Raw genomic sequence first — 23,083 nt, forward strand, 5'->3', positions numbered from 1 at the left:
ATTTTTGTAATTTTTCATGTTTTTATCTGTGAATTGTATCGCAATTCAGCCTTTTACGGCTGCGAAGATATTTTTTTATAAACCTTGAATTGAATTGAATTATCCATCCCAAGGATTACTTCAAAGCACTATTACTTGGCCAAAGTTCCCCAAGGTACTGTGAGCAATTTAGACATAAACATAATCAATAATGATTTTAGCAGAACTGATGTGCACATATCCATCCAAAATAGTACAACGTATGGCTTTAATCAAGGTTCGCCGGGGTAATACAATGTGTGACAAAATATGTTCTACATGACCCGTCGATGTCTCGGTTTGAGCCAATTAAAAAATCATTTCTCACCTCATTTGAGTGTCACCTGCGCCTGTGTTACTATGAAGTAATAAACGGATCCAATTCAGAATTACAGAAAAAGAGTATTTGACAGGTTTTCATAAGCGAGTGGGTTCTACAACATATTCTGACGACAATTGTGGTGAAATTTAACCTAATACCCAGCTTCAAACCTGGACCAAACATTATTTTCTAAACCTTACCCAAATACTAAGCCTACATTCGACCTAAAGCCCAATTGCAACCGTGACCCTTACTCCATATCTTGGACCAAAAATACCTCCAGCAATTGTCGGATTACCTTTCCCTTTTGGAATGCTTTAAAAGATATTTTTACAAGAAATATATATTGGCTTTAAACAAACGATTCCTTTTGTTGCCTGTCGTCACGTCTTGATTTGAAAGAGGCCATTTGGCTGTCAATACATGTCATGTTTCGGCGTGGTTAGCAGAGTGCTCGCATAGACATGGCGAATTACTAAGTTGTGTACCTTATCAAAATGAACAGTGGAGCTTTAAATAATAAAAATAATAATAATACTCAGTTGTTATATAGCGCTTATTAGAATCACTAAGCGCTTTTAAACTTGGAGATTATTACCCCGGTTTTAGCCGTGCTGCCATTGCGGCGCTCTAGTATTTCAAAAAATTAAATCGCAGAAAGAGATGAGAGAAGAGTGTGAGAGAAGAGAGGGGTGTGCATGATAGACACAAAATGAAAATGAAAGGCTTTACTACGTGAAAGGGACTCTAAATCACAACCAAGTTTTGCCGGGGGTCACCATCCACCCCGTGCCCTATGGATTTGCTAATCGGCAAATCAGAACAGTTGCCAAACAGAAATCAAACTGATGCATCATCGAGGGCCACATGATTTTTTTAAGATTGGTGTGTGGGGGGTTACGAGCAGAACTGAGAAAATTTAGCGTCCCCCGACGAAAATGTGCCCCTCCCACCCCCTTAAAAAACCCACATGCGATGATTACCCAGATTTAAATCATTCTTTACTCACCTCTGTAGGATGTTCGATTTATATTCCCCCCTCCTTGGAGGCATACTTGATTGGGAAAGTCATAAGTAGATATAAAGTGATGATCACTAATTTAAGAAGGGGAATTATTTCCAACGTTACATAATCTAACTAAAATTTGAGACTTGGTTTTGAGTCTTATTAATAAATGCGATTGACCCAGGTTAATCACGAGTCATCCAATCAATCGCAAACTTACAAAACTCCTATATCTTTAATACAGATTTGCGATTGATGTCAGCTTGTGATGGATTTGAATCATTCACATTTGTGTTTTAAGACGGCGTCCCGGCTAAGAATGTCAATATTACATGTTTTCTCTAAAATCAGTATATGATTCACGAGTTATTCACGGCCCACAAACAAAAACACGTTATGGTGACCGTGCCTTTTCATCGATCGCCCGCGCCCTCTGGAACAAACTCCAACCCCATATTCAAAATGCCCCATCCATTGAATCATTCAAAACCCACCCTTTTAATCAGTTATAGTATACTGGCGGCGCACACATGTAGTTAATTCCTTTCAACTGAATTGTATTGTATTAATAATATTTTATTTTGTTATGTTGCTTTTAAGCTATTAAACATGTTTAATAATTATACTGAGTTAGACAGCACCACCTGTGCGCTTAGAAGCACGTGTATAAAGCGCCCTATAAAGTGTAGATTGAGCATACTAACGCCACAGTTAAGTAAGCTTACAAGATGTAAAACTAGGTCTTATTCTAATTACCAGTTAATAATGCATTTAAAAAGCTATGTCATGATTATACAAATCCACGTACATCAAACCGCCAATTAAACAAATGCAATATGTATTTATCTATTCTAAATACAATCATGTATTCCAAAATGGGATGCAGCAATACTGATGCGGGGAATGGGGCGGATTGTTTGCTGGGTAAAGTTGAACATTTATAATCGTAGCACAAGTCATATGACTCTCGTAATCTACTTCAGGTTTATGATCCATATTTGATAGGGAATGGTATCAAAGCGGATCAACTGACATCTTGCGTCACTTTGTGGTAACTGCTAGACCAAAGTAGACTTCTAATAAATATCGCGGTATAAAGCAGGTGAGAAGAGTTTCATTTTTTGTTAATAGTAATTAATTCGGTATTTAAGTACTATCATCATTCTGTTTACAAACATTATTATTTTCATCATAATTCTTCTTCTCCTTCTTCTTCTTCTTCTTCTTCTTCTTCTTCTTCTTCTTCTTCGTCTTCTTCTTCTTAGTATTACTATTGTTATTATTACCACCACCACCACCACCACCATCAGCATCATCAGCATTATTATCACCATTACTACTGCTATTACTATACTACTTGTATTACTATTATTACGAGTAGTTGTAGTATTAGTATTAGTAGTAGTAGTAGTAGTAGTAGTAGATGCAGTATTGTTATATTATCGTTCTCATTATCACCACACCATTTTCATCGTTACTGATCAATTAACCTGAATGCTAGGAAAGTCCTATCCGAGTGACTGTCTTATGATGATTAATACCCTACCAGCATCGACTAACTCATCGACTAGCGCATCGACTAACTCATCGACTAGTGCATCGACTAGCGCATCGACTAACTTATCGACTAGCACATCGACTAGCGCATCGACTAGCGTATCGACTTAAATTGATATTAAGAGTTATTATTATTAATAATAATGTTCAGTAATTCATTAATTAAAATATCAGTTTACTGGTGCCAGTAACTTTCTTTTCAAATTTCTTCCATTTATTTTGTCATTAATTATCGTTGTTATAATTAGTATCGTTTTGTTTTTGATTTTTATAATTATTATTATTATTATTATTATCATCATAATTTTTCTCACAATTGTCGATAGTATTATTTTGTATTGATTAACCTTAATTCGATTGGAATTGTATATTTTATTGTGTTAAATTGGCAAATTCAAACTGTTTGTAAACTTCTCCAATACCCCAATGTGGGTGACATGAGAATAAATTGTCATTGTCATTGTCACTTTGCTTCGAGTCCAACAGGTTACTCGAGTCCAATATTCTACCACTTATGCATCATGCCTTTTATATTATCTACTAATACAAATATAACGTGCAGAGATGTTCTTATGTCTTATTGTCGTGATTTTTACTTCCTGGATATCGTCTTTCTTTGTAAGTGATGACCAGGTATATATTAAGTTAAATAAGCATGCGCGGGAATCTCACGGGGAATGTGCTGTACTTAAGTTAAATCTATTTGACAGGAAACAATTGACTATTTTAGTCCTATTTTTTTATACGTGTGGTCGATTATATCCTGAAGTGAACTTTTATTATCATTAGGGATCTCCATTTTAGCATAATTCTAAATTAGCAGGTGTATTGGGGGACATTATGACTTCGATGCTTGTGAACAATTACAAGTTTGCAGTCTCTTATCTTGTATGTACTGCGATTGATATCGATTGCAAATGAGTAGCGATTTATATAGACTCTTTATAAGACGGAGCCCTGGTTCCCGTCTAATTAATAGATGCGATATTCCAGGTTAATCTGTGTTACTTTGAATTAATAAACGGAACCAAGAACTACAAAAATGAGCATATGACAGCCTTGACAGGTTTTCATAAGACAAACAGTCGGTACAACGACAATTTTCTGACGACAATTGCTCCACGGAAAATATCCTAAACTAATCGAATACCTAGCGATTCATGTCAAATTGTGACGGATTTGAATCATTCACATTTGTTTTATAAAACAGCGTCCTGGCTAAGAATTGCAATATGTGTTCTCTAAAATCAGTTTATGATTCACGAGTTATGCCGAGCAAGACAGTATAAATTGAGCCTATAACGCTACCGTGAAGTAAGCTTACAAGATGTAAAACTAGGACTTACAGTTAATAATGCATTGCAAAAGCTACGTCATACAAATCCAGGTACATAAAAACGCCAAGTAAATAAATGAAATATGGATTTATCTATTCTAAGTATTCCCAAATGGGATGCAGCAATATTGATACTGAGAAGGGGGCGGATTGTTTGATGGGTAAAGTTGAAAATTGTATTATCGTAGCACATGTGACTTTCGTATTCTAAATCAGGTTTATGATCCATGCTAAATATGAAATGGTATCAAATCGGATCAACTGACAACTTGCATTACTATAGGTGCTAGTCCAAAATAGACTTCTTTCAAATCTCTTGGTATCAAGCAGGTGAGAGGGTTTTAATTTGTTACAGTAAAATATACCCACGGGTGATGTACTAAAGTTACATTTATTTGGCAGGAAACACTTTACTATTTTAGTCATATTTTTTTTAATTCGATTGGTCGATTATTTCCTGAAGTGTACTTTCATTTTCATTAGAGATCTCCATTTTTAGAATAATTCTTATTAGCAGGTGTTTTGGGGGACATTATAACTTCGATGCCCGCATTTTATCTTTGCAGTCTTGCAGTCATGAAGTATCTGAGTGTGTTGCTGGTAGCAGCTTGCGTGGTCAGCTCGCTGTCGATGTCGTTCATTGACTTCGACGATGATTGGAACCAGTGGAAGAATGAACACGGCAAGCGATATCTAAGCGATGAGGAGGAAGCGTCGAGGAGACTGATCTGGCAAAAGAACCTCGACATCGTCATCAAGCACAACCTCAAATACGACTTGGGCCACTTCACCTACGACCTCGGAATGAACCAGTTCGCTGACCTGGTGAGTATAGATTACATGGCCAGTATCCTATATTGTCCATTGAACACGAGGCGTCATTTGCCTTACGTAAGACTGCGTCAGGGACGTGTACTGTTTTCGACGCCCCATGTGAGAGTGACATCATGTAACAAAAACTATTTAAAAAAGAAAACGTCAAAATTGTCATCACAGGCTTAACTTTCTTGGATTATTTGCGTAGGTAATAACGCAATCAACATTCAAACAAAACAACAAACAGAGACAGAGAGAGGGGCAAATAGAGAGATAGAGAGAGAGAGAGAGAGAGAGAAAGAGAGAGGGGGACAGAGAGAGGGGATAGAGAGAGAGAGAGAGAGAGAAAGAGAGAGAGAGAGAGAGAGAGAGAGAGAGAGAGAGAGAGAGAGAGAGGGGGGGTGATGGGATCTGCCTATGTATTTAAAGATGTATCACGAGGCTGAGTCAAATATTGACAAAGTATTTTTTTGGACTGTCTCACGAGACCAACAGTATTACCATCGATAATTACTCTATATAAATTATCTCGTGGTTGCAATTTATTTTAAGTAAACAAAATTTTACAACCTCCTGCAGTTGTACTCAATGCTTTAATATTTTGAATATTTGATCATGGATTATCATAATAATAATAATAATAATAATAATGTCAATTTATATAGCGCACATATCCATTCTAAAAGACTGCTCAAGGCGCTCTTGTACAACATCAAAAATAATTATACAATATTAAAACTACGACATAATTATACACTATACAAACTACGACATAATTATACACTATACAAACTACGACATAATTTTACAATATTAAAACTATGACATAAACAAATGGTGCTTAAGTTTCTTCCATGTTTGTCATTTAAAGAAAGACATGATTTCAAAACAGTCGTAAAATTTTATAGTTTTACAGGAGGGCGTAGTGGCATCAGGTTCTTATACTTTTTATTTTTCTATTTTTGTTCCCAAGGTAGATGCAGAAACTAAAGTAAAGGTCACACTTGGCAAATTACCAACAAATGTATTCCAGATAGAACAATTAAAAAGAACAAATGATGAAATAATCTGAGAAGAAAAAACTTGTTTCCTAAAGTTTCTCATGTATCACTCCTTCTATTTTATATTGAACCCAATCGAACTGCATTGTTTATTTTATGAAATGCCCTGCACATTACAACAGGAATTGAAACTGCGCGTTTTTAGGCCTGAAAACTACTTACAACGGATACAGCTGACAGTAATACATTATTTGAAGTGTTTAGCGACAACTTGACTAACATCCCTTTCTAAACCTCCAAATAATATAAAACCCTTTTGTGAATTTTCTCTAGAAAAATGAAGAGTTCGTGTCCTTGATGAACGGTTTCCGAGGCAACTCATCCAAGGCGACTCGAGGTTCCACTTTCCTCCCACCAAGCAATGTTTTCGATCTGCCCACGATGGTCGATTGGCGCACCAAGGGTTACGTAACTCCTGTCAAGAACCAGGTAATCTACACAGTTGCAAATCACAGTAATATCAATAAATTGATTGTTCGGAGGGCATTTGGGAATGATAGTTTGTCAATAAAGGGATACATTTATTGAGGCACTTATTAGGCCTCAGGTTTCAGGTTCGTTGTACTTTCGTACTTCATACATTATGACAGTACAACATGATCAAAACATATAGGCCTATCCTCAGTGGGGTAGCGTAAGTCCAGCCATCGAGAGGGCATTGATATTATTGGGGGCGGGGGACACAAATCATACTTGGAAAATGAAATGGGAATTTGCAAAGCAACTGATCAAGGAGAAAGTGCAGGACGGAGACTATCGTCTTCTTTTCTCTACTCTTTTCCCACTATTCTTCTCCCTTTTTCATCTATTTTTTCGCCAATCGATTGGGGTCACGCTCCTGTTGCTATGTCACGGATTATCTTAAAGATGCTTGAAGGCAACATCTTAAATCTCAAAGAAGGTAAAGTGCACGGTTAAGAGAAAAGCTTATTTCCGATCATATTAGGTTGACAATAACTTGTTGAAGCTAGCTAGCTAGATCTGTCCTTGTAAAAAGGTAACGATTATCTTTTCTGGGTTTTTCATCCAGCTGCAATGTGGTTCATGCTGGGCGTTCAGTGCTACCGGATCTCTGGAGGGACAGCACTTCAAGAAGACAGGTAAACTGGTGAGCCTGAGCGAACAGAACCTGGTCGACTGCTCCGGCAAGGAGGGCAATATGGGATGCGAAGGAGGTCTTATGGATCAGGCTTTCCAGTACATTTTAGACGTTGGAGGCATCGACACCGAGATGAGCTATCCTTATACAGCAATGGTATGTCGGCTCTTTTGCACGAATATTTGTAATCATTAACGTCTCCAGCCTGTCAGGTCTTGATATGACTCCCAAGTGTCGGGCGTGATTAGCTATTTAGGGGAGTTATTCAATAAAGATCACAGTACTCCTAAAAGACAGGAACCTGATGGACTATTTAATATTTTAATATAATTACAATTTTGCATGTCTATGAGACTCCTTAAAAATGTAGATCCTTAAGAATAACGTTGGGAAGATGCAGGTGATAGCGACGTCAGGAGAGAGAAAGCTGTGATAAGTCTACCTTTAAGCTATCCTTTATGATCACGATTAACGGGTTCATATTATAAGAGACCTTTCTTCCAAGTCGGTAATAGTTGTTCTTCTTCCATGGACTAACTAAGCATTTAGGCATGGAGATGACAAAAGTTAGGGCAGGGATCGAATAGACAGAGACACATATAAACACTGTTTCTCTCCCTGTCTGTCTGTATGTCTGTCTCTGTCTCTGTCTCTTTCTCTCATTCTCTCCTTCTCTCTCTCTTCTCTCTCTCTCTCTCTCTCTCTCTCTCTTTCGCGCTATCTCTCTTTCTCCAGGATGGCCAGTGCCACTTCAATAAGGCCAACATAGGAGCTACCGACACTGGTTACACTGATGTCACCACTGGATCTGAGAGTGCATTGCAGATGGCTGTAGCCAGCGTTGGTCCTATCTCGGTTGCCATTGACGCCAGCCATCAATCTTTCCAGCTCTACAAGTCAGGTAAGGATAGCGTCACGTGATCTACATATAGATCACAATTTATATCCCTGAACAAATTACGCTGTTGTCAAGCATATTGTCTGAAACAACCGAACAGAACCGAGCAGAGCTAAATCAAAACGAAATAATTTAGACAAAACTTTGGAATTAAATCTCAGACTTAGAAGAAGAGAGAGCGGGGGAGGGAAGGGAGAGAGAGAGAGAGAGAAAGAGAAGGAGGAGAGAGAGAGGGGGGGGGGAGGGAAGGAGAGAGGGGGAGAGAAAGAGAGAGTGGGAGGGAGACACAACACACACACACACCCATACCAACTCACATACACACAAACAGGAGGGGGACGGCATAGACAATAAGAAAGAAAGAAAGTAAGAGATTGTTGAGGGAAGCTTTATACACCTCTTTAAAGTTCTCTAACTCAGGGCACGTGGGACGTATTTTTGGAGGAGATAGCATAGACATCAATATAATTATTAACAGATTTTGCTGATTTTACTCCAAAGGTGTGTACAACGAGCCTGCTTGCAGCTCTACCTTGTTGGACCATGGTGTTCTCGCAGTCGGCTATGGAACCAGCAGTGATGGAACTGATTACTGGATTGTCAAGAACAGGTCTGCTGATTTTTTTTATTAACTAGACCAAATAAAGTGATTTCTATACTCTAATTTATGACCTCCATGTAACAATCCTCCTTTTTGATATTAGTTATAGAATGCTTGGATTGGATTTTAGGCGTAAGGTCACAATTTTGCAGGGGTTGACATTACTTATATTTATATAAAATATATAAGCAAAGATATCGAGTGACATTTTGATAATGAAAAACATAATTATGTCTTGATAACTGTATTATGAATAAACGAAATTACCACCTGAATTTGGGGTGATGGTTGCCAGAAAATTTGTGATTTCTACCCCCCCCCCCTCTTACCCCCCCCCCCCTACTTCCTTGCCTTATAGGCCCATCTTGGTGTCATTTGGATTTTAAAAAAAAAATTTATAAAAAAATTCCCATGGCTGACCTCAAAAAGATGACCTTACCCCCCCCCCCCCCCAACGGAGCAAAATGTCAAATTTTCAATTTTCGATACGAAAAAAAAAAAAAGTGTCCTCTTACCCCCCCCCCCCCCCCCCCCCCCCCCCCCCCGCTTATTCAGCGGTCGGCTGAGACGTTGCGATTTTTTTTGAGACCAAAAAAAAATGGAAAAAAATGACCTCTTACCCCCCCCCCCCCCCCCCCCCCCCGCTTATTCAGCGGCTGGCTGAGTCATTGCGAAATTTTCGGCCCGATTTATAAATGTTAAACCCCCCCCCCCCCCCCCCTTGAAAAAATCCTGCGTACGCGCCTGCTAGAGCTTGTATATTTTTGGCGAAACTTTTGCAGGACAGTAATGCCGGAGCACACTCATATCAGTCATGTTTTGTTAAGTTCACACTTTCATTAAATTCTGTAATGGCCAAATTTGAATGATCTGGGAAACAGCGAATTGACAACGACCTGCTGTGTTCGTATAATTGCATATTGTGATGTAATTGAAGATTTCATATTTTACTTCTTCTTCTTCTTCTTCTTCTTCTTCTTCTTCTTCTTCTTCTTCTTCTTCTTCCTGTGCTCTTTCTTCTTCTTCTTCTTCTTCTTCTTCCTGTGCTCTTTCTTCTTCTTCTTTTTCTTTTTTTTTCACAGCTGGGGAGCGGCATGGGGAATGAATGGCTACCTGTGGATGTCTCGTAACAAGGATAACCAATGTGGCATCGCTACCAAAGCTAGTTACCCTCTCGTCTAAAGCGCCCTCATCGTTTCCGTTAACTTCCCACTTGGAAGAGGGGAGGGGTAGACCTCCAAAAGCAACCTTCCCGAACCCCCTTTTAAAAATATTGAAATGTGATTCTACATACCTCTTTCCAATGTTGATACCTCTCTCTTTTGTGAGGATAGACCTACATCTTTTTTAATGCTGTCTTTTCGTTGGCAAGGTACGTGGTTTTCGGCCTCCAATTCTTGTCTTATTTGTGAGGATGAACTATAGTTGCCCCCCTCAGGGCCCTCAATATGTGGTTTTATGATTTGCTATCTAAATGATATTATAATGATGTAGTATAATTTTTCTTTCTTTTCATAGGAAAATATTGCCATATGCTTCTTTCTCCCTTCACCTTATCAAGCTAACCGACATAAAGGGAGTAACAAACCACGTCGTAAATTGCCTAATGTGGAGGGTTGGTATAGTACATCTGTCTCCCCCTCCCCCCCCCCCCCACCTCCCCCCAAAAGCAACGACGACGAAAACAACAAAACAAAATAAAAATTCCAAATGATTCTGGATGACATTGAATGACGGCTGCTCAGAATTTATGGTAAATATGCTTAGATAAGGTATCTATTCATAATTCTCAAAATTGCACTACATTAGGCCAAATAATGATGAATATTAATTCCAGTCCCCTTTTTGTGCAGGGGAATGGCGGTATGAATATTATTGAAGCAAGTTACAGGAAATAGGATCTTTTAATACGTGGGCTGCATCAATACATGAATAGGAAAACACGTAGCATTATTATTAAGTATAACACAATCATTTCTACTATCAGTATCAAATAATATTATGAAATTGGCAAAATCAAAATTTTGTTCATCTTTTTTATCAATTTTTGTTGGTATCATATTACAATTTTTACCATACGCTGGCAGTCAGCAATAAAGTGAGCTACTAGTAAATGAAAACACGACTCGATAGAATTATTTAATGCGTCATGATTCATGTGAGATGAATAAAAGAATTAATCTTGTGTGAGGCATGTGAAGAGAGAGAGAGAGAGAGAAAGAAAGTGAAATATGACAGAGAGCCCGGGTGGAGGGTAAAAAGACAGAGAAAGAGAGAGGGGTCGGGAGGAGACGATGAATAGAGAGAGAAAGCCAAGCATATACAAATGGGAGACAATAATTTAGAGAGAGAGAGAGAGAGATAGTATATAAACTTGGAAAGAGAGGGGGAGAGGAAGAGTCTATACAAAAAAGAGGAGAATAATAAGGAATAGGATAGGCTTAGTACTTAGTAGCTAAGCCTGGTGCTTTAGCTGGTATCACATTTCGTTATAAAAACTTTAAATGACATCGTTTGAAATCAAATGAGGTGACATGGGAAGGAATATCATTGGGGCGCATGCAGGGCGGAGAAGAAGTATTAATTCTGTTTGTGTGTGTGCAGGAGGGGCGTGGAGGCTGTTGACCCCCCCCCCCTCTCCTCCTCTCCCCTTTCAAAGAATCCAAGCCTTGAGCAGGGGCGTCGCTAGACCTTTTTATGTGTGTGTGGGGGGGGGGGGGTGTAGAGGCCACCGATTACCGACGAAACTAGCTACCAATTACCGACAAATATATTGATGCCAATGTCCCAATTTTAACCCTATAAACCCAGGGCCAGGAGCTAAATTATTTTTCAGTTTCCCCGTCCCGCGCGAAGCGCGGAAGCTTTGACATTTCATTAAATTGTTAGAGAAAGAAGGCGATTCGTTGTACCATCCCGACTCTTAATTCTTGTTTCGCCCCTCCCGCGTGAAGCGCAGAAGCTATGATGTTTCATTTAATTATTAGAGAAAGAAGATGATTCGTTGAACCGTTACCGACTCTTAATCCTTGTCTGAATTCAGTTTCCCCCTCCTGCGCGAGGCGCGGAAGCTTTGACGTTTCACTAATTATTAGAGAAAGAAGACGATTCGTTGTACCGTTCTCGACTCTTAATCCTAGTCTGAATACAGTTTCCCCCTCCCGCGCGAGGCGCGGAAGCTTTGTCGTTTCATTAAATTATTACTTTTAATACTTGTCTTAATTCAGTTTCCCCTCCTTTGACGTTTCATTAAATTATTAGAAAAAGTAGATGATTCGCTGTACCATTCTCTACTCTTAATCATTGTCTTAATTCAGTTTTCCCCCTTCGGCGAAAGGGCGGAAGCTTTCATGTTTCATTAAATTATTAGAGGAAGAAGACGATTTGTTGTACCGTTCTCGACTCTTGTCTGAATCAAGTTTCCCTTTACTTTGACGTTTCATTAAATTATTACTCTTAGTCCTTGGCTGAATTCAATTTCGCTCTTCCCGCGCGAAGCGCGGAAGCTTTGACATTTCATTAAATCATTAGAGAAAGAAACAATTCGTCGTACTATTATCGATTCTTAATCCTTGTCAGAATACAGTTTCCTCCTCCCGCGCGAAGCGCGGAAGCATTGACGTGTCATTAAATTATCATAGGAAAAGAAGACGATTCGTTGTACCGTTCTCTACTCATAATCTTTGTCTGAATTCAGTTTCCCCCTCCCGCGTGAAGCGTCGACGTTTCATTAAATTGTTACTCTTAATCCTTGTCTGAATTCGATTTCGCCCCTCCCGCGAGAAGCGCGGAAGCTTTGACATTTCGTTAAAACATTAGAGAAAGAAGACTTTTCGTTTTACCTACTCTAATCAATGTCTGAATTTTCAAAAATGTTTCGTTATCCGATAAAAAGTCACAGTTCGTAGGGGAAAAAAAACCGACCGACGTAATACATCTCACCGACTTCAAACTTCTGCATTGATATAGTACACGAGGATCGAGCAAGAATACTGACACAGCGGACCCGACACAGCAACATAATTATGCGTATCTTTTTTGCTCCCTCGACGTGGCGACTCCACCCACTCTCTCTCTCTCTCTCTCTTTCTCACACCCCTCTTCTCTCAGGGTCTTACCCCCACTCTCTCTCTCCTCTCTTTCATCCCCCGTTTATTTTGTTTCCTTTTTCTCTTTTTTTTCCCTTCTTTTTTTCCTTTTCTCCTTAGATTCTATCTTTCTTTTCTTTCTTTCCTTTTTTCTTCTTCTCCCCCCCCCCCTTTTTACTTCCCCTTTCCCTCTCTAGCTTCCCCCCTCTTTTCATTTTTCCCGACCGCAGCGCAATTTTACCGAAATATCCTGACAGGTGGGGGGGGGGGGGGGGTTGTCGCACCACGCACCCCCCCCCCCCCCCCCTCCGCCACACCCCCTCTAGCAACGCCCCTGGCCTTGAGTACAGTACACCGGCTCATCTTTTGTCAGTAATATAGCTGCGTGTTCCTTTTTTGTTCGACCAATCAATCAGAGCATTGAAGCGTTTGCGATCCTAGCAACGGACCGCCATCTGCTGCGAGAGGAACGATACTAGTAATTGCTTTGACGTGAATTAATGCTGAAGTAAGTAAAAACTGACATTTATATTATATTATAATTCTGTAAATACAAAGTTTCTTGTGACGTTTGGTCAGAAATGTATTGACATTAAAGGGAATTTAAAAGGAAAACTGATTTATTATTGTGTTAAATCGTCAGTACAGTCCCACACTTAGCTATCCATGTATTGTAGGAAAAGTTAGTTTGTATCTGATGATGTCACGATCACCCACTCTAGCAAAGCATAGATCTAGACTAGAGAGTCATAGACCAAAAACTTCAGTCTCTCTATGTCGTCGGTTGTTCCACTGAGACTACGTCTGGCTCCACTAGATTGGGGAATGTCAACAAATGTCAGTTTTATTAAAGAAATGACCCATATCAGACGGTTATTTCTGTCTAAGACTAGAGACGTAGTCGAGTAGAGTCTAGAGAGTCGATGCTAATGCGTATTGACCTCTACTCCTCTAGCACTGCACTACCTGTTAATAGGCAGCATTTGCACACATGATTACATGTAGTCAATACACTTATAATACACAAATGCACACAATCATGCCGATTGACAGTTTGACAGTAGACTTACAATTTTTTAATTATTCTTTCTCACATCTGTAAGTTAAAGATTGTATTTTACTGCTATTTAATTTAGGTGTCATCAATTGTCACTAAAGTACCGATTTTGAGTAAAATCAGTTGAGTTTTTTTTACAGTGGTGTTTGAAATGTTGAGAATCAATGGCACAGCTTTTAGTTTTATTACACAGCCATGCAGGATAGTAATACAGCTATGTGTGCGATCACCTTATAGTTGGCACCCATATGCACATAACTCTCGTGCACAGTTTTTCCTTCATAATAATCTTTTTGCCTATTAAGTCTTTCAATGAATAAGATTTCAAAAGTATTGACAAATTTTGAGGGTTTTTTTTGTCTACAGGTAAATTTCCATTTATTTTTTGGTTCTCATTCCTTCTCTCTGTTCTTAGTCTACTTAACATTTGTTTATTACAGATGCAGAAAACATGGGATGTGGGAATTCCAAGACAACTGCCACCGAATCCACCCCATCTGTCAGGCCACCCCAACAAGTTGACACTCCTGTTGAGGATATCCGGGGTCAAAATTTACAGGGATCTGACCCTGCCATAGCACCTGAGCCCAACAACCACATAGGTAACACACACAAGTCAGAATCTGCAGATGAACCAAGCAGTGTGGGCATTGAGCAAACTGCTGTGGAGAAATTTTCCAATTCAGAAGATAACCATTCTGATAAATTTCCCAGGGATGATGACAAGAACGAGGTGAGTGGAATACAGAAAATATATTCATTAGATTATAAAAAAGTATTTGGTATCTAAAAGTTCTTTACTGGGATTTAGTACTTTTGTGAAGGCAAATAAAAGCACTTGACAACTGTATATGGGTAAAGAAGAATCAGGGTAATAACAGATATGATGAAGCAATTGTTGAGTAAAAGGAGCATTAAGAGTTCCCCATTATAAGAATTGTTGTCATGTTGCAAAGAAAGGTTATAGGTATTTATAGGGGATAACGATTTAGGTGGTAATGAGTGATAGTACTTGCCCCAGCAAACTTACGCAAGAAACCTGAGAGGGTTTGCCAGTTCCGTCCTTGAAAAGACATTCAAGTAGAATAGTGGTATGGACAGGACATCTGTAGAGCATGATCAGAAAAATAAATTCAAGGACCAAATTGGATATGTAATGAAGTTCATTCTGCCAAGACCTGATAGTACAGGCTGAACATGAAGACAGCATAAGATCTCGGAAGCAGATGAGTAATTATTTGTGATCATATGTGCAAAGGGAAGGGAATAAATGGAGTCAGAAGTCAGAACTGTGGTCCACGTTCCAAGAACGGTACGTGTACTAGTCAAGTCCAGTAAAGGTTGAACTGAAGTTAAACGATAATGACCATGAGGTCAATTATGGATTCTACATCTAGAGAAGGAAGAATAACGGTGTACAAGGCCTTGGTGGAATAAGCAAACTAGATCAAAAGGCTTTCAAGTTTGGAGAAAGACTAACAGTCAAAGTAGTTAGGAGAGCAGACCAAGACGGCATGTATGCAAACTTTAAACAGTTAACAAAGAATAGATCTGAAGAATGCTCATTCATTTATTTTCTTTCAGAATCCAAATGAGCAGGTGGAGGGCAACAACTCAGGTGCACAAGCTGAAGGAGTCGGCAATGTGAGGCCAACTAGTGCTATATCTGTGGACAGTGTTGCTGTGCGAGCTTTGATCAATCATACAATTAATAAGGCAGCAGCTAATGTTTGTGCTCTCCAAGGTAAGCCTGTCCACAGAGATGTACGACCCTCCAGTGTAGCCTCCTCGGTGGACAGTGTGGCAGTCCGTGCCCTGGTGGATGCAACCATTACCAAGGCAGCAGCTGGACTGAAAGAAAACTCAGCAAATTCAGCATCTCTCACAGAAAACACCAAGGATCAAACTGAAGTTGAGAAAGAAAAAAATCATGAGGATGAAATACATTCTGCTCCTACAGATGTGCAAGCGGAAGATACTTCTAATCCCACCATTGTTGTTAGTACTGTTCCAACGTTAAATTTTGATGACTCTCTAGAAGATCCTAAACCTCAACTTGAGAATGATCCCAGTGAGATCACAGAAGACCAAGCACCGGAACCTAGCAAAGATACAATCATTACTTCTTCTGAAGCAGTTGATGATAAAACAGAATCACAGGTTTGTAATTATGAGCATATCTCTGTCTTTAATAAAATAACTTTTTCTTCTTTCTCAACTTTTCAATTCATATGAAATCTTATAGGGCATGTTGGTGAAATAATTATTTTAATATATGTTTTATGAGATGTCTTCTAAAGATCCGATGTACAATTATAATCTCTTTTAAACTCTGTTAATGATCCACTTCATTGAAGACACATACTTTCTGTAATTAGACAAGTTAATTGTTAATCGTTATTTCAAATTTTCATCTCAATATTTGTCCATGATGATTTTATCATTACCATCCTTTTCCCTTTTGCTTCTCTGATTGTTCACCTCAACAGGTGCCGGATGGACCAGATTCTAAACAAGAGCAACAAGGTTCACTTGACACATCTACTCAAAATGAAAATATTAATGGCAATTCAAACACTGAAGCAGAAGACCAACTTAATCTCCAGCCTGAGGAAGCACTAATCACCAGTGACGAGACTGATGGAGTTGATCATCCACTAGCTGATCCAGGAGATGCTGCTCCTGAAGCGGCTGATGGTCAAATTCAAGGGACTGTAGGTGTTTCCTCAGATGCCCAAAATACTGTTCCTGAACCCGTCTCAAATACCTCGGAGAACACTGTCCCAAAGTCCAGCAAAGAGCTGGACCCAAAGGCTCAGGAGAGCTTCGATCGTGCTATCCGTGCGTTCTGCCCACTAGTGGATCCTAAGCATGTGCTGGATTTAGTGGCTTCCGGTATCAGGAGCTTGCATCTGGACCATGCTCCACTCCAAGCAGATAGTTCTTTCACCCAACTTCTCACAAAGTTGACTGATGTGGAGGTAAATTCTTGTTTTAGTATATGTTTGGACGTATTATTTTTTCCTACAAATTATGCATTATACAGTACACACCGAAAATCTCCGCAACACGATTTACACGATTCAAAATTTACACGATTCGACTGCTCGCGGGAATCGTGTAACCATTTATTTTTACACGATTCGTTTTTTGCCAATGAAGCGAAATTTGAATCGTGTAAACGTGTAATCGTGTAAAATTACACGATTCCTCAATTCAGGTCGAATCGTGTAATCGTGTAATCTGCCCGCCGAAAATCTCCGCAACACGATTACACGATTCAAAATTTACACGATTCGATTGCTCGCTGGAATTGTGTTACAATTTATTTTCAGTGGTGATGGTGAGCAGGTTAAGGACGTCTAGTTCAGTAAAAGCAAGAACTTACTTCTTGGTTGAACGAGGACAACGTGGACGATACGAGGGGATAGCGAAGATTACGCTTTCTTTCTCTTGTATATATTTTTAATTGCAGTGTCTTGTCTCTAGTTTTATTATAGACTGTTTTAAAGTTAAAAAAAATCAGTCCACTTCCCGAAAAGCACTCTCGGATTTAATCCTCGGTGAGAAAAAAGAAAAAAGCGATGAACGACGAAGGAAGGGGGGAATTTTGTTATTCCTAAGTTGTGAATAAGTAAAAATGATAACAAAATGTAAAGGAGGGCTAACATAATTAAGTATGTTGTGATACTCTTACATTACAAGGCTGTACCAATTAGAATTATGTTCACCAGCTCATTCGTTACTATGAATATCGTTATACTTTTTTTTATTCAATCATTATCCATTTTACAAACCTGGTTTGTAAAAACGCGTCAAAACGCGTCAAAACGCGTCATATGACGCACGGAAACCAAGGTTTGTCGACAAACCTCCTTTGTGAATTCGGGCCTTAGACTTTGATCACTTATTGCTTTTTTAGCGTTCCTCATTTTCGTAAATTACCTTTTACAACATTGCATTATTCAGCTATATGTATAAAGAGCTACGGTCAAGGCTTAAGGGCACACTTCCTGTCACATACAAAAGAAGCTTACTCTGAATGTGCCCTGCCATTGACCCTCGCCGGGGACAAAGGCCGTCGCCCTAGCTACAGGCAGAGATCCTTACATAATACCTATTGTTCAGGGGGTTCCCCTTGAACATAGGATCCCCCTGAACAATAGGTATTACATGTACGTAAGTATGTAAGCCACTGGCTACAGAGTGTAGGGAACAGTTGCAAGCCGAGAATGAATAGAATAAGTAAATGGCCAACTGTCTTTGAGTTACGTTTAGCTAGCGGCACAGTGTCCCCCCACTTTTTCAAGTTCCCCCAAAGTGCCCCTTTGAATGTAGGAAAAGTACCTATTTTACTTTGACAAGTGTCCCTATTAATTTGTAAAAGTGCCCCTTCCCCTTTTCAACTCTGAGTAAGTGCTCCTTTTCTTTTGACACATGCCCCTTTTCCTTCGACGAGTTCCTATTTTCCTTTGCAATAAGTGTCCATTTTCCATTCTCATTAGTGTCCTTTTAATCTCTAGTAAGTATTGCTCTTTAAGTACGAGAAGTGCCCCTCTTCACTTTTGATAAATGCCCCCATCAACTCCGATAAATGCCCCTATTAAAATCTGATCGGTGCCCCTTTCCTTTCAACTAAAGCTTTTTTTTATCTCTCTCTCTCTCTCACTCTCTCTCTTTCTTTCAATATCTTTCCATTCCCCCATATCTTTCTCGCCTCTCTTTCCCTCATTATGTTCCCCTCTTACCTTATTAATTTGTCTCATTTCCTCTCCGTTTCATAGCCTTCTCATTTCTGTTAATTTTACTATGTTTCGCCCTTCTTTTTTTTATCACTCTATTTCACTCTTTCTTTTCTTCCGGTCAACTTTTTAGTTTTCCCTTTTTTCTCTCTTGCATAATTTTTTCTGTTTATCTTTATATCGTGCCTTTCAACCCTCGTTTTCCTTTTATATGTTCCCTTCTCCTCGTAGCTATCTTTTTTCCTTTTCTATTTCATCTATCATGTCTTCCTGTTTCTGACGTTTAACTATACCTTGACGGTCTCACGGATTAGTATACGATGCATGTTAGTGGAAAGTGCTGAGGTTTTTACACGAATATAAAGTACAGTAATTAACTGATGTACACTGAAGGTAAGTTGTGTATAAAGCAATTGGTGTAAGCAGGATACGATTTAACGATTGTTGCAGCTTGTCGCATCGTTCTACCAATGCCCTTATAACCCTAATAACTATTTACACGATTACACGATTCAGAGCGACATTCTTCAATCGTGTAAATTTACACGATTACACAGTTACACGATTGTTGCATCTGGTCGAATCATCCGACCAATGCACTTAACTATTTACACGATTACACGTTTCAGAGCGACATTCTTCAATCGTGTAAATTTACACGATTACACAGTTACACTATTCAGGTGAATCGTGTAAACCGTGTAATCCTAAAAATAAATTGTGTAATCGTGTTGCGGAGATTTTCGGCGTGTACTGTACATACAGGAGACTTATGGTCTTATTCAATTTTAATCCATCTCCTTGTATCAAGACTTTTAGTTTTGTATACTTTCATAGGTAGTAACATTAGAACTGTATTTAAATGATTACTTTACAGGAGTTAGATTTGGACAAGAATGAGATGGGACCTCAAGCTTTCAGAGTGATCATGATGGCACTGTCAGCCAATACTTCCATCAAGTCAGCTGTACTTTCCAACAACAAGACAGACACAGATACAGCGGTGAGTGGGACTCCCATTTAACTTGAAGCATGATAAGGCAATCCAGACTAAAACTTGTACTTTGCAATACAAGTTATAACACTAGAAATTGACATGTTATGTGATGCATTTTCTACATGTAGAGTTAATTTTTCACTTTGGTTCCTTACACATATTATTAGGTGTATTAAAGAAACCTATTCAAAATAATTATCGTTCATTATTCAAAGAAAATAAGATACAATTATCATTTATGTGTATATGTTGTTTGAAACCACAAATGATTTAGTAATGATATTCGGTGAAGTAATGTTAAAAGTGCGCATTGTGTTTGAATTATGCAATGCACTGTAAACAGTATGTGACGATGCAGTTTTATAATATATCTTGTTGTAATGAACATAAGTAAGGTTGAATTTTAAATAAATCTTCAAATATTTCCCAAAGTCATTATACATTTCATTATTCTCTCTCTTTGCAGGAGAGTGTAGGTGTGATGCTTATGACCAATCAGACATTAAAGAGCTTAGACCTCTCTAGTAATCAGTTAGGGAAGGATTACCTGTCAAGATGCATAGGTCCTTCCTTGAAGACCAATACTTCTCTCACAAGTCTGAAGTAAGTTCTAGATTGTAACATGCATTTGATTGTTCAAACCATGATGATTCAGGCCCATTAATGTTCTGCATAAAACACATTGTCAATGTATTTTTAAGGGTAAATTGGTGTGTTTGGAGTGACATGGGTGTTAACCAGGCGCGTACGCATGGGGGGGGGGGGTTTTAATTATGCCAATGGCTGACCTAAAAAAAAGGTGACCTTACCCCCCCCCCCCCCCCCCAATGGAACAAAATGTCAAATTTTCAAATTTCCCCCCCCAAAAAAAAAAAAAAAAGTTTCCCCCCCCCCCCCCCCCCCCCCCCCCCCCCCCCCCCATTGAGCGACTTTTCGGCCAACGCGATTTTCAAATTTTCGGGAGCAAAATAATAAAGCTGAGTCGTTGCGAAATTTTGGGCCCAATTTTTAAACCCCCCCCCCCTTGAAAAAATCCTGCGTACGCCACTGGTGTTAACACAGATTTGATGCCCTTGTGGATTCAAACCATAGAAATGTTATCCAATGTATTAATGTAAATTGTTTGGCGTCAGGTATCAATGTAGTGTATTATTGACTACGTCCCAGTAAAACTGTATATATATATATATAATCCAGATTTTATATTTTTATCAGCATGGAGATTAAACAGATGTTCTCAAAACCAGTGTAGTTGATTTACTTTTTCTACTGTATGCGGTAATATTCCCTCTTTAAAGATGTTTTACACTTATATAGAGGATGATTTGAATGCTAATGCTTTGAGCCACATTTGAACAAACGAATGCATATATATTTCATTACTATCAATTTCAAACATAACAAATTTAATGAGGTTTTAACACTCTATTTCATTTGTGTAAGGATAATTTGAAAGTGATATATTGACCTTCTTTTTTTTAATTGTATAATTAAAGAGTTTTGTTCAATCTATGTAATTGAATATAATGCTGTCTGTTTTTAAAGCATATCAAGTTGTGGAGGGACAGATCTGAATGCTCTCATGGAAGGTCTTCTAGAAAACACAACCCTCAGTAGTCTTAATATCAGCCACAATCAATTATCAGATAGTACTTCATTGGTCACTTCCCTTAGTGCAGTATTGAAGGTAAGTGGGATATTATTTTCCACTGTCAGTTTATATGTACACAGTTACACATGACTTATTATGGCTGACTGTAGATTTATTCTGAATTGGAAAAGTTTGAGTGAGTTTGTTAACTCGCTTGATTGTTATGTCCACAATTCCTCTCATTCTTTAGCTCTAAATATTGGTTGTTGTGTTAGAAATTTGTTTAGTCTAAAAAGATCACTGTATAGTGTGTGATAATAGCACTGTAAGTCAGTGTTTTTGTTTGTTTTCTTAATTAGTTTGTGAAACACACTGACAAAACTGATCCCATGATTAGATTACAAAATTTAGCCCAAGTTTAACTGTATACATTTGTATTCAACAGGTGTACCCATGACTGGAATTCATGCATTCGGTTTTCGATGACAATGTATGACTCATGTCACTGAAATAGGTGCCTAGTAAAATGCTATTTGGTTGAATATTAATTTCCGCTCTGAAATGTCATGTTCTTGCATTTTTCTTCACTATATGTTACAATGTCATTCCATGTTGCTCCTTCCTAGAATTCCTCATGTGCAATAAAGGAGCTGAATGTTCGTAACTGTGGGATCCAGGGTCCTGGCCTCCAGCTCCTGGGAGAGGGAGTCAAGGAGAACTCCTCCCTCATTACACTCCATGCAGGAGGCAATGATGTAAGCAACTTATTTCTGTGCTGGCTGTGTGTGTGTGGGCGTATTTGGGGTTAGGGATATTAGAAATGACTTGCAAAGTGAGTGGAAGTTACGAATATAACCATGTGCATATGAGTAGATATTTGGGGCATGTGGTAATAAAATGTAAATAGACATTTATATTCATGCTAAATATACTTTCAGATCCCTTGTTGACCATACATTGTGAGACAAACAAATTCACTAGCGATATTGTTTTCGACAAGTCACATTTATACTATTTCTTAATTCACTTGCTTTGACTGAAAAGGGTTTCTTAACCCTTACTGTACTGGGCTATTTTGAGCACCCTCTGACTGGGGGGGGGGGGGGGGCCTGGGAGGCCCCCCCCCCTATGATCTCGGCCGTCGAATGTCCGATGAACACAAAAATTTGCATATTTGTAGATATTTACGTAAGGAACAAGATGGTATAATTAGTTTTTTCCTAATATGCAAATTTTTCTCGTTATAGCCTAATTAATTATGCAAAATGCTAATTTTATGCATTTTACAGAAAATGCTACATATTTGTCCGTAGACTTGTGAAGAATCTTGAAAATGTATTGAATTAATGTTTCCTTCATCTCAAATTCATGAGGTTTTATTATTTTTATGATATTTGAAAATGCATAGGTTAATTTGCATAAATTATGAATATGCAAATTACGCATTCATGAATATCAAATCAGGAACAATATTTAGGGAACTAGAATCATTACAAAAATTGTCAGACTCCACTTTTTGAATGTTGAAACTCATTATTCATATGAAACTTCTTTTCTAACACAAAATAGTTATTTGATGTAATTAATAATGATAATTTATGCAAATTTGATGCGATTTTCTACTATTTATTTTCTTATGTATTTTATTGTTTTTTATTTCTTATTATATCTATTGTTTTATTTCTAATGTATTCTTTTGTTCTGGAATACATCAAGTTACTCTGAGAAACATATAAAAGCAATTTTATATCAATTCATATCTTCACATTTCTGCTTGTACATGAATATATGCAATTATAGCACTTTTTTGATTGACATGCGCATACTAATTGTTATGTAACACCTTACAGGTAGATCCGATTTTGACGAAAATGGTATCAAAATGTGCGCAAGA

General features: G+C 38.4%; 2 protein-coding genes across 3 annotated transcripts in view; both read left to right on the forward strand.

The window, feature by feature from the left end:
- Window positions 1-2,367: 2,367 nt before the first annotated feature.
- Window positions 2,368-9,908, forward strand: LOC575070 (cathepsin L1). 2 transcript variants are annotated; one of them, XM_030973476.1, is made up of 7 exons: window positions 2,368-2,448; window positions 4,806-5,064; window positions 6,390-6,545; window positions 7,147-7,371; window positions 7,951-8,116; window positions 8,615-8,723; window positions 9,797-9,908. In XM_030973476.1, the coding sequence occupies exons 2-7, from the start codon at window positions 4,816-4,818 to the stop codon at window positions 9,894-9,896; spliced, it is 1,005 nt and encodes a 334-aa protein (XP_030829336.1). In that variant the 5' UTR covers window positions 2,368-2,448; window positions 4,806-4,815; the 3' UTR covers window positions 9,897-9,908. The 2 variants fall into 2 exon arrangements, with proteins under 2 accessions (XP_030829336.1, XP_030829337.1); XM_030973477.1 differs by lacking the exon at window positions 2,368-2,448 and adding an exon at window positions 4,491-4,569.
- Window positions 9,909-13,191: 3,283 nt separating this feature from the next.
- LOC581313 overlaps window positions 13,192-23,083 on the forward strand; it is a 62,190-nt gene continuing 52,298 nt past the window's right edge. Inside the window, exons 1-8 of the mRNA XM_031000424.1 lie at window positions 13,192-13,310; window positions 14,300-14,592; window positions 15,444-16,019; window positions 16,349-16,840; window positions 19,479-19,604; window positions 20,065-20,201; window positions 21,144-21,285; window positions 21,816-21,944. Of these exons, the coding sequence (XP_030856284.1) occupies window positions 14,311-14,592; window positions 15,444-16,019; window positions 16,349-16,840; window positions 19,479-19,604; window positions 20,065-20,201; window positions 21,144-21,285; window positions 21,816-21,944 (1,884 nt within the window). The 5' untranslated portion in view covers window positions 13,192-13,310; window positions 14,300-14,310. The remainder of the gene's footprint in view (window positions 13,311-14,299; window positions 14,593-15,443; window positions 16,020-16,348; window positions 16,841-19,478; window positions 19,605-20,064; window positions 20,202-21,143; window positions 21,286-21,815; window positions 21,945-23,083) is intronic.

The sequence above is a fragment of the Strongylocentrotus purpuratus genome, unplaced genomic scaffold (assembly GCF_000002235.5).
Source record: "Strongylocentrotus purpuratus isolate Spur 01 unplaced genomic scaffold, Spur_5.0 spur5_scaffold_6, whole genome shotgun sequence".
NCBI classification, from domain to species: Eukaryota; Metazoa; Echinodermata; class Echinoidea; order Camarodonta; family Strongylocentrotidae; genus Strongylocentrotus; species Strongylocentrotus purpuratus.

Bases quoted from the DNA above. Each gene is read 5' to 3' on its own strand.
- LOC575070 (XM_030973476.1), top strand. From the start codon at position 4,816: ATGAAGTATCTGAGTGTGTTGCTGGTAGCAGCTTGCGTGGTCAGCTCG. The intron at 5,065-6,389 runs GTGAGTATAGAT...AATTTTCTCTAG, and splicing joins TGAACCAGTTCGCTGACCTG to AAAAATGAAGAGTTCGTGTC. The intron at 7,372-7,950 runs GTATGTCGGCTC...CTCTTTCTCCAG, and splicing joins GCTATCCTTATACAGCAATG to GATGGCCAGTGCCACTTCAA.